This window comes from Durio zibethinus, chromosome 14 (assembly GCF_047325235.1).
Source record: "Durio zibethinus cultivar Kanyao isolate XHJ-2024 chromosome 14, ASM4732523v1, whole genome shotgun sequence".
Lineage (NCBI taxonomy): Eukaryota > Viridiplantae > Streptophyta > Magnoliopsida > Malvales > Malvaceae > Durio > Durio zibethinus.
In genome coordinates this window covers 20,731,601-20,743,637 of record NC_143175.1, presented here as the reverse complement: position 1 = coordinate 20,743,637, position 12,037 = coordinate 20,731,601, and the positions used below count along the sequence as shown (strand labels likewise).

The following is a 12,037-nucleotide window of genomic DNA, read 5'->3' as shown; positions in this document are numbered from 1 at the left end:
CTTAATCTTTGCTGTGTAGGAACAATGTCCTGACATATAATTGGCAAAAGGGGAATGAAGATGTTAGAAGCAGCGTCTTTTCTCTGGATGTTGCATTTGGTAAGTTTCTATAAGCTTGTGAAAGTACAAAAATCTTCCAATAGAGCATGTTTATTTCTTCATTATCCCTTTGAAACTACTAGTGAACAAGCACCAATGGTTCTCTTGCTTAAGCCTTTCAGAACTTGAGTTCTTATTTTGTTCTTTTGTACATATGTTCTCTGCAATTTTAAAAATCTCAAACCCTCAAAATGATTTTATGAGATCATGACGCTCACTTGTGATCTCAAGCCTTTTTTTTGTTTAATAATGTCTTTAGATGTCAACATATCTTGGTGTCTATCTCTGTGACTTTAATGTTTCATCTTCTTGGTTCCTTTTATTCGAGGCTTATATTTGTAATATGGTATGATGTTGGTTGTTTGAATCATCATCATGGACTTGTGTATGGCCTTTGGGTTCATATGAATCTATGCTCCAATTTGCTTGTATATATGAAGTCTAGGAGTCTGAAACCATTAATGTCATTTCTTAGTGGATCTCTAGAGCAATTTTCAGCTAACAGATGTTCATAATGGTAATCTAATAGGTCTAATCTGTGTAACCCCCAGGAATCCTTTTTCTCTCTCTGGTCCTTTTTAATAATCATGGCCTTGTTTCGGTCCCATATTGGATGTGGAATGGGGAGCTCTTGTTGGATATGTTTATAGATTCAAGGAACCTGATTGTCGCAATTTGGATGGACTTTTTGTGTTAGCTTTGTGGTTAGCACAGACACATACACATAGGCTAACTATATGACATATCTGTATCTGCATATGTGTGTGTATATGTAATACTCATGTATAGTACATATGGGAGCATGAGAATGGATCTCTTTAGAGCTTGAATTGAAATAATCATCACAGTTTTGATCAATTGACTGCAGAAATTTAATCTTCATTATTACTTGATTAATTGACTCTATCTATTTTAGTTAAGTCTCTTATTTTTAGAATGAAGAGTGATTTGGGTAATTACACCAAATCCATTAGATATTTTCCCATTATGCGTAGAGAGTAAATTACTCCTTTGATTAGCTGTTTTTAATGTATGAAAATCTTGGTTTTTAAGGTTGAGAATATTCAGTCTTTAGCCTATATATTTTCATGCAATTCTAGCATTGTAAGAAGAAAAATATAGAAGAATAAAATAGTTTTATTCTAGAGATTTCTTCATTGACAGACTACATCACACTTACCATGGGGTTTAAAATTTCACTAAAAAGTTTTTCTTCCTGCCATGCTAACATGGGGTGAATGCATCTCATGTTAGACGAAGAACATTTGTGTACAACAATGTGTTAGTAAAAATTTTTCTTCTCTGCTATGTCAGCAAATTTTCTTTTCCTTTATTGACAGATGCTGGTTGGCTTATTTTACTTTCCTTTATGGATTGATGCTGGTTGGTATCTTTTGGTAACAATCATCTTTGTGTCATGGCTGGTTTGTCTCTTGTTTTCTTTTTTGTCTTGGCGAGCTTACTTGCTGGAAAGTGCAAACTGACCATAAGAGGTCGGGGTGCTTGTGTTTTTTGGTCAAATCCCCTCATACAAACAAATCCTGCAAATAATTTTAGACAGTCAGTTAAAGGAGCATGGGTGAAAGCATTATAAATCTTCAATACATGCATGATCGTTGCTAGTTCTTAAAAGAGTGGATCAATTGAATTTCATTGACATATTAATTGCACTGTTTCTGGAAGGACATTGAACCAGAGATGTCTTATAATAGCTGTTCTTCTAATATCAGGAAATGATGTTTAACATTTAGGGAGCAGGACATAAGTGATGCAAAATGAGAAATATTCTGAATCTGTAGGAATTTTTCATGTTGTAAAAGAAAACAGCCAATTTAAGTAAGTTTCATATGATTGGACATGAATAAAGTTCAACCATCAGTACAAGTGATTTTCAACAGTTAGCAATTAATGGTAAATTACTTAGAATGGATTATTAAATCATGACTAGTATATATTGAGTTTCTGTAGCTTTAATATATGGTCCAATAAATATCATTCATAAGTATGCACTTTTTTGCAACTGGTGTTTATTCAATGAGTTGAAAAATGTGAAAACCAAACCTAGTCACATCACTTGAGAGTCAAAATGTTTAAAAGATTGGCTTACATCTTTTGAAACCCTAATAGCCTTAGTCATGTTCCAGCAAGTTTTTGAACTTTAATGAAATATGCAAATCGCAAACCCTAAAATGTGAATGATGAATGAGTCGGGACTTGAATGCCACACTCAACAATGTAGTTTGAAATCTATGCATTAAGTCATATTTAAAAATTATATATGAACTAGAGAATCCTGAATAATTAGCAATTGTCTGTCTTTAATATGGCAAGTTTGAACATTCTACCTTCTAACAATGTTCCTCTCTCTAAAAGTACTGTCCAGCATCAGATGGATATGAGTACAATGTGTGACCCCATGGATAGGAATGGCAACTCTTGCCTTCCACAAATACTAAGCAGGGTTGACTAACCTAGGTTTCTGGTGGGAAATCATTAGTTACTGTATATGAACTTATTGTTTGATTGGTATGAATGCTGAGACTAATGTGTAATAAATAAACAGTTTTTGTCCCATTTCTATATATGTGTGCCTAATGAGAAGCTGTTGCTTGTTGCATGCAGATAGGATAATTGAATTATTAAAAGTAACATTTCATACCTTTCCAAAAGCAGTACTGAATTTCCTCAGTTGAAAGTGCTAGTAGACATGGATTAGTTTTTGTAAGTAACCTTTTTCCTTTATTACTAAACCATGGCAACAATTTTAATGTTCAAAAGCTTGGTGGGTAATTTCTTACCTTTGAATATTCTTGATACAGATGTTCCAAAGTATACAGTTCGTCTATCCATTCCATTGGAATGTCCATCGGGTTGAGGCTAGATTCATGATCTGCAAAGACCTGTGTGGTAATAGCAACTTCATTTTATAAGCATCTAAATATCAAATGAATTTATACATGCTGGGCAGTGTAGGAATAAAAAAGGTCAGTTTTTGAATACTGAAAGATAATCCATATCTTGTATAGGTTGGGTTCTGGTTTCCCAGATTCCACTGGAACCCCCTTCTTCTGAGTCTTCTGAGAATTAGAGTTGGCAATAGCTTGAACTACATTACCTCATTAATTTGAAAATACGTCCCATTTAGGGGAAAGCTTCCTCTCATTGCAGTTCTACAAGGTATCTGTACACATTGCAATGCAAATATTAGCAACGAATCTATGAGGTATTTGCGATTTGTGCTTCCATAACATTTATGTATGAGTAAATATTGCTCACCAAGATGGCTCCTCGGACTGTCTGTGCATTTGTTTCTCTTACACTATTGCAAGCAAAGCAGGTCTTCTCATTGCACAATCTTCCTGGTTCTTGGGATCCAGAACTTTGTGGTTGAATTGAATTTGCAGTTTCACCTATTAAATGCATGTTTACAGAAGCTCATCTAATTAGTTTGTAGTAGGGCAAACAATATCTTTTTCCGCTAGTACTTGTCACTTGTCAGTGTGTAGTTTGAACTCTAACTATGATGATATATCCTATTTACATACCTGCCAATCTATGGTGTGATCTTAACATTGTATCCTATTTTCAAAAGTATATCATAAATGGTATGAGGTGCTGTTTAGCTCACCTCTGAGCCTACTTAATATAGCTTGACATTGTGAGGTTTTGTTCTTACCTGGTATCCATATAGCTAGAAGGTAGGGGCTAGGATCATCAGGTTCCTGCCTTTCCATCTATAAATAGCGTAAATATGGAAGTTAGAGAAGTACATTATGGATAGAACTCATAATTTTTTTAAATGAGTAAGTCAATTTAAAAAATTATCAATGTGTTACATGTATCAGAAATGTTTTATCATCACACAAAAAAAAATTGTTTTATCATCAGAAAAAAATATAAATATAAAATAAAAATTCGTTTAAATTTTAAAGTTATTATATAAAATAAAAAATACATGTATATATAATTCAAATATAAACCTATAAATCAAAATTCAAAATTAAATAAATACTTAAATATTGAATTAAGTTTTATCTAAATAAATCTACATATTTAAATATAAAAAACCCTCACCTCAATTCCTAATTTTAAATTTCAATACTTGGAGTATCTTGGAGTACCCGTTCACCTCAAATTTATTCCAAACACACATGTCAACATACTAAATCATGTAATTAACTTTCATTTTAAGGATATATTTTTTATAATGTTTAATCTATTTTAAAACTTTTCTTAATTTTCATGCTAAATTAAAGATGGACATTTAACATGGAACCAAGATAGTATTAAAATAAGTTAATTAAGTTGGAAAATTAATTTCAGATATCAAAAAAAGCATGGGGCTTCTATCATAAAATTTTGTTATATATAACATAAATATCCAATATTCAATATTTTTCAAAAAAAAAAAAAAGGATGACATAAGTTGTTCTTACGTTTCAGGCGACATGATAGTCAATTTTTATAGCACAACATATATGATAATCAAATGCACTAGCTTTTGTTCCCTTTAGTTAATTTTGTTTAGAAGAAAATCAGTAAAAACACCTAATAAAATAACCGATATAGTTTCAATTGTTAACTCAAATATGAAATTAAAATATAACCCAACTGAAACTTACAAGTCCATAAATCTCATTAAATAGATTAACAAAATGAGAAAAAAAAATCCAACTCACTAAGGTATTGATATAGAGATTTTTTTAAAAAAATGTTGCTATTCAATAGTGTAAAACTAATAATTTATTTTAGCCAAAATCTAATTAAAGAAATATTAATAATTACTTAAATTTATTTAGGGTGCAAATAAAACAAAATTATGTTATATTATATAAATATATAAGTCAAAACCTTTGATAAAAAAGAAAATAATTCAATATGGATAGCTTATAATTTTGACATATGGATGAGTTTAAAAATCATCATGTATTCTCTAATAATTGTATTTTATTTATTTAAAATATTTTTATTATTTGTTATAGTAACATTTTTATTACTTAAAAAATAATTAGTTAAACTAAATTAATTACATTTATTACCTTTAAATATCCAATATTTTTACCTTATATGAATAAAATACAATTAATTTGGTCAATAATACAAATAAAAATAGAAATTAAATATAAAGTTAATTACTCATGAATATATTTCCATATCTTCTAATTACTCATGAAAAATTAAATGAAATTTAATGTAGTAATAAGAAAAGAGGAATTTGACGTTTAATGGGTTTATAATAATAATATCATTAAATTAGGGAAGATTTTGTTTTCTTTTTTAAAAATATAGATTAAGCAAGAATTCTGTAATTTTGAAGGAAAAATCTCATTAATTTCATGTATTTTATTACTTATTATATTATACTGTTAATAATTATAACTTTTTAATATATTTACGATAATATCTCTTGATAGCAATATAAATACAAATATTCTTCTAAAAAGAATATTAAATAAATCAAATTTCACTATTCTTTAATTTTGTTTTATTGCAATTTTGTCTCTATTATCTTATAATAAATTCATTTTATAGTTTTGCTTGCTATTTTTTTTTTAAGTTTATTAAAGTTTTACTCATATTTTTTGTTTATGCAATTGTTAGGTTTTATTTTTAGAATAGCAATTTTATCAAGCATATATTTTAGTATTTTTTTTTATTTTATAATTTATAATTTAAAGATGAATCTTTAATATTATATATATATATATGTTGAATATGATGTTGCTAGGGAATTCTTTTCTTTTATGAGTTATTAGTTAGTAAAGACTTAATTATTTTTTTTTATTTTGGGCAATTACTCAATAAGGTTATGTTGATTTGCAAGGTTTCATAGCCATATGCTAAGGATAATTGATTAATTTGGATATAACCATATTTGGCGATTATGCATTGGTTAGGAGGCAAATTGTAAGGATTCTCAAATATTTTATTATAAGTTAAGTCAACCTAAAATGATATAGTTAATTATGATTTGGCTAAATATGTTTTGGTTTGAATTGAAAATAGAAAAAATTCTTTTCTAAGTTCTTAGTGAATGAAGTTTTAGATGATATAAGGGGTGTTAGTTTGTAATTTTTACTAATTTTATAAAAATGGAACAAATTCCTCAATTTTATGAATTTTACCATTTATTTCATTTAACAAGTCCTAACATTTTGGAAATATTCAAACAACAATTGAAACTTTTATACCTAATTTTCTATATTCTTATATATATATATATATATATATATTCTTTTTAAGATAGACATTATTGATTCAATTCTTTTTTTAGATAAATAAACATTTCAAGATGCCATATTGATATACCACTAATTTTGTAATTCATAACAAAAACACGCACAATATTAAAATAAAAAAGTCAATGGGTTGGTTTTAATATAAGTTCAACTCCTTTAAAATACAAGATACACACACATACACACACACATATATATATATATATATATATATATATATATATAACTCCTTCATTCATTAGAAGAAAACAATGTACAATTAAGTTCTAAATTTAAAATATTAATATTATAAGAAAAGTCCTACAATTATTATCAAAATTTTTTTCATATTAATTTTTAAAAAAATGCATCTTTATCTAATTAATTTATTATATATCCCCTTAAAATTGGTGAATATATATAGTATTTGATTTAAATAAGCAATTATATCTTATACTATATTTGGATTGAAGGAAAGGGAAAGAAAGGAAAGGAAAATAAAGAAAAGTAATAGAAATAGAATAATCATTCTTTTATTTTGATAAACTTTTAATTTAAAGGAAATGAAAGAGGTAGAAACTTAATATCTTTTGGTTTCTCTTGTAATTCTCACTTTTTTAATATTCCAATTTGAGAGAAAAGTTAAAGAAAAGAAAGTTAAAAAAATTTTATTTTTATAAAATGAATATTATATCTATATTTTTATTATGAGATTAGATTTGATTGTATAACTGATACTTTCTACAAAAATAATTTCTTTTTATGAGTATTTTATATAATATTACAATTTATAAATATTTTATGATTTTTTAAGTCTTAACAATAAAGCAAGCCAAATTATTATCAGAATAAATTAAAAAATTGAATTAAATACAAAATTAAGAGTAAATCAATAACTACTAATACATTTTATCATATTAAACATGCTCAATTTTGTTTAAAAAAACTTGTCTATACAAACTAAGTAGTATAAAAATATATTTGTATATTATATGTTACTTTATTAAAAAAAAGTTATAATTAAAAAACTATTATAATGAATTATTTCCTTTTATTTTTATTATTTATCCAAACAATAGTTGTTAAAATTTTTTCTTTTTTATAAATTATAACTATCCAAACAAGAGGTACATGTATTATTTACTTTTTTTAAAAAAACTTTTCTTTCTTTTTCTTTCATTTATTTTTATATATCCAAATATAGCGTTAGATATGCAATACAAATTTACAACCTTGGAAGGAATTGATTGTTATAAGCAAAAAAAAAAAAAAATTATTAATTTTGTCTATTCCTTTAAGAAAGCAAAGAAACAAATTATATTGCTAATTCTTTATCAAAGATGGGAATAGAAAAACATAATTATTTTTTGCATGTTGAGTAGACTATTGAGTGTATTACATATATTTTTTGACAAATTAGCTTCGGAATATTATTAGACATTATTACAATTGTTTTCTATTTATGCATTGGAGGTTTTTTTGTGTGGTTCTTGAGTTCTGTAATCTTTTAGTTTTATGAATGAAATTATATTTTTGATTGAGAAAAAAAAATCTATATCATATATTTTTTTGTTTTGTACTTTTATAATTTAATTTTTAATAACAAATCAAGGTAATTTATTGCATTTTAAATAAAATGATGGTAAAAAATTATTTAGGGTGACTTAAGTTTTTTATCAACCATTATTAATATATTTGTAATCATGAAAATAAAATTTAAATTGTTTTCTAACATTATAATTATATCAAAATTTGAAATAATATTATATTAAAACAATTATTATAGATACACTTGCCATGTGTATAACACAAATATAAAACTTTAAAATTTTAAATAAGTAATATTTGATAATTAGTTTTTTGAATTGAAAAACAATAGTAATTTTATTTACCCTAATTTTTTGAAATTACATAATATTCTTAAATATTCAATATAAATCAAAACTTGAATTTTCAATGTTTTAAAAAAAAAATGAATATGTTAAATATAACCATGTATTTATTATGCTAATTCAGACCTTCTAATATTTTACTCATGCGATTCTTTTAACGGTAATAATATTATATATAATAAAAATTATAATCATTTGCTTACTCATGCATAACACAAATTTAAAACTATTTCACTTAAAATATATAGATTAAAATTACTAAATAATTGATGCATTCTTGTTTAAAAAATTGAGTTCAAATCCTTTAATATTTCAATATTAAAAAAGTAAAATTTAGTCCTTACAAACTAATTTTAATTATTTGGCCAAATATATGCGCATTTATTAATGCTTTTGATTAGCAAGATTTCAATATATAAATAAGTTTTATTTGGGCAGCACTTGATCCACGTGGGTTTGGGTTGTTGGGCTTGCTTCTATTTTTGGCTACTAGGAGTTTTCATATATTTATTAGTGCTGTCTGTCGTGTATGTTAAGAGCCAAAAATTGCCTGAGTTTCCGCAAATAACAGAAAAATAAATTATATTATCTAGTCAAATTAATTTCGGGAAATATGGAAAAAATTTTTTGTATAAAATAATTATGTTATATTAATATATATCACTTTTATTAAAATTATGTCACATAATTACATTATTAAAAAAAAAGTAATAATAAGAACGAAAACAAATACTGATAGCTTATATGAACACAAGTGATTACTGATGAGCCATATGTCTTATAGCTTCTTAACAAGGAGATTCACTCCATGTTCAGGCTCTATCACTAATCTCATTGTTGGAGAATGCATATATTTTGGTGACAGAGAGAATCTGAAATTAGACAAAATAAGAGCAAGAATTATCTTCAGTTCTGCCATGGCGAAATTCTGTCCCAAACAGATCCTGGGTCCAACGCCAAATGGCATGTACACACAAGGAAACTTGCATGCAGCAGCGACTCCATTGGCAAACCTTGAGGGGTTGAACTTATCAGCATCAGGTCCCCAAATATCAGGATGTTGGTGAAGTGTCGCCACCAATGTCCAAATAGTAACTCCTTTAGGCACTTGAATGTCCCCAAATTTCATGCTTTCAAGAAGTTCCCTTGACACGATCGGAACTGGAGGGTAAAGGCGTAGTGACTCATTTATCACCATTGTCAACTGCCATTGTAATTATATACAACCCCATTAATCTTTTTCCAATTATTGTTGATTTTAACAATCTTCTTATCATTCAAAGCTGGCATTGAACCCCAGAGAAGTGAACTTTTTCCATCAAATCTTTTATTATTATTATTTTTGTGTAATTTTTTCTTAAAAATTTCCGCATCTTCATTAATATATATATATAAGTAACTTCAAGTGGTTAATTGTAGTATTATAATTGTAAGTGATATCTTTCCTCTTAAAAGATGTAATAATGCCAAACAGCCAAAGCTTTAGGTTGTAATAAGAAAAAGTTAAACTACTAAACAGTCATTACACTTTTTAATTTTTTCACATAAGTCCTCATTTTTATTCTATATTTAATTAAGTCTTTAAAGTACTGTTTTTGTTTAATTAAATATTTATTTTTCATGAAACTCTCAAATCCATTAGACAATTAGGGAGTTTATTTAAATAAAAATATTACTTTTAAAACTTAATAAGATAACAAAATAATACTTTAAGAGTTCAATTAAAAAAAAACTTTATTCACTGTAACTAGTTTGTTTGTCCCCTTTTCTGTAAACGTCAAAGTTAAAGTAGCTGTTGCTTGGACATAATTGCAAAGTTTTTTTTTTTTTTTAATTTCTAAGAAACAGATCTTATCAATTTGCTTTCAGCACCAAATTATTTCTACAGGAACTCCTGTCTATGCAAAGTTTTAGTTTCCAATTAATCATTATCTCACCTGTGAAATGAAAAGTAAATTAAGAAAGCAATTACTTGTTATTTTTAGACTTACTGTTTTCATCTTGCGGAGCATGTCGTTATCTGGAAATTCAACCCCACAAATTTCAAGAACCTCTGCCCGAGCTTTGTCTTGCCATTCAGGGTTCGAGGCCAACAGCATCAGGGTCCATGTTGCCGATACAGCCGTAGTCTCATAGCCTGCCAAATATATGTTCTTGCAATTGTCGACAATGAATCGATCTGTTGCAGCTTGTCCTAAATCACTGCTTGTAGCACTTTCCAGGATCATTTGTAAGAGATCCTTCTCCGATTTTGCTTCTTTTCTTTCCTTGACTACCTTCAAGATTAACGCACGAATCTCTTTCTCCAATCTCCATCCTTCCCTGTTGGCCTTGATTGGAATATATCTGAAAGTTTCAGATTCAATTATCACTATCAATTTTTATTCTATTCTTTTTCAAATGGTTTAAGAAATCGGGGGAAAGGAATTTAAACTGAAGTACTGAACCTTATTCCAGGAATTCCTGACAAAAATTTCCTGGACATGGCCTCTTTTAGATCTCTAAACTTTAAGAAAATCTCTTCTCCTTTGGCATAATTGCTCCCAAAACAAGCTCTTGAGATAACATCTCCAGAGAACCTTCTCATGTAACCATCAATCTTAATATCCGCAACTCCACCTTCACTTTCAATCTTACCATTCCATGACTCTACTACTGTTACTGAGGACTGAGCCATCAAGTTCATCATACCCTACACATTAATGATAGGTTGAAGATCCAGTGAAATAAAAGATGTTTTCACATATTAAAATCCCAAATACTAAAGAAAACAGGGGATAATGTGAGAGTACCTTGACTTTCTCCATATACAGTTCAGGGGCAAGGATTTTTCTTTGATAAGCCCATATTGCACCATTCGAAGTCAGAATTCCTTTGCCAAGCAGAGGCCCATTCTCCTTGTGTTGATAGGAAGGCTTCCCTAAATCCAATGAAGTGCATAAGGTTATTTGTTTCACCAAATCAGGATTGCTGATGTGCAGAATCTGTATACTTCCAAGTGAAAACATGAACGTTGAACCTGTAAGCAAATAAACCAGAACATTAAACAACTGGCTATTGAAATAAACCTTTTAGGCAGAAAGATGGGAATTGATTTATAAGGTACAAATTTCATACCATACTGTTTTCTCCATTGGTCCAGGAATGGAAACACAGCTGAACAACAATTGTGGATTATCACTTGTTCTCCTTCTCTCCTCAACTTGGACTTCTGTGATTGAACCTTTTTCATTTCAGGGATATTTCCAAGCAAGATGGACGGTGGAGGACCTGAAATTCCATGCTTTCGAAGCTTGGAACGAAGTCTTTCAGGCTTCAATATTAGTGCTTCAAACAGGCTTACAAGCAGGCCAAGGAATCCAAGTATCAAAACTGTGACAATGATCTTGGTAGGTAGCAATGGAAACTCCATGGCTTTACCTTTTTTCTTTTTTTCTTGCACTCTGCCTTCGCCTTCAATGTGGATGCATAACGGATCTTCCTCCTTTTATGCTGAGTTTATATATACCAATAATTGAATCAGGTCAGCAAAATTTGTGTGGCGATCCTAATTTTAAAGGGAGAGATTAGATACGTCTAATAAGTATAAAAATTTTATACAAAATTAAAAAATAATGTATATGTACAATTTAAACATACAAATTGTGTGTGCAGCATTGCCCTAGGGCCTAGGTTAACGTAGTTGCGGCTGAAACAAGACAGAATACATATGGCAGCCCAATTTCTGTTGAATCATGTGTTACAATTTATTAATTGGGAATTTTAATAATTTAATAAAATTGACTGATGTGTTTAATTTTAATATGAGATAAATATGGAAGCTCAAAT

At 28.2% G+C, this 12,037-nt stretch overlaps 1 protein-coding gene across 1 annotated transcript; it reads right to left on the bottom strand.

The window, feature by feature from the left end:
* Positions 1–8,855: 8,855 nt before the first annotated feature.
* Positions 8,856–11,738, bottom strand: LOC111294177 (cytochrome P450 714C2-like). The gene is made up of 5 exons (XM_022887381.2): positions 11,327–11,738; positions 11,002–11,228; positions 10,657–10,901; positions 10,201–10,555; positions 8,856–9,413 (listed from the first exon to the last, which is right to left on the bottom strand). The coding sequence occupies exons 1-5, from the start codon at positions 11,619–11,621 to the stop codon at positions 8,988–8,990; spliced, it is 1,548 nt and encodes a 515-aa protein (XP_022743116.1). The 5' UTR covers positions 11,622–11,738; the 3' UTR covers positions 8,856–8,987.
* Positions 11,739–12,037: the final 299 nt, after the last annotated feature.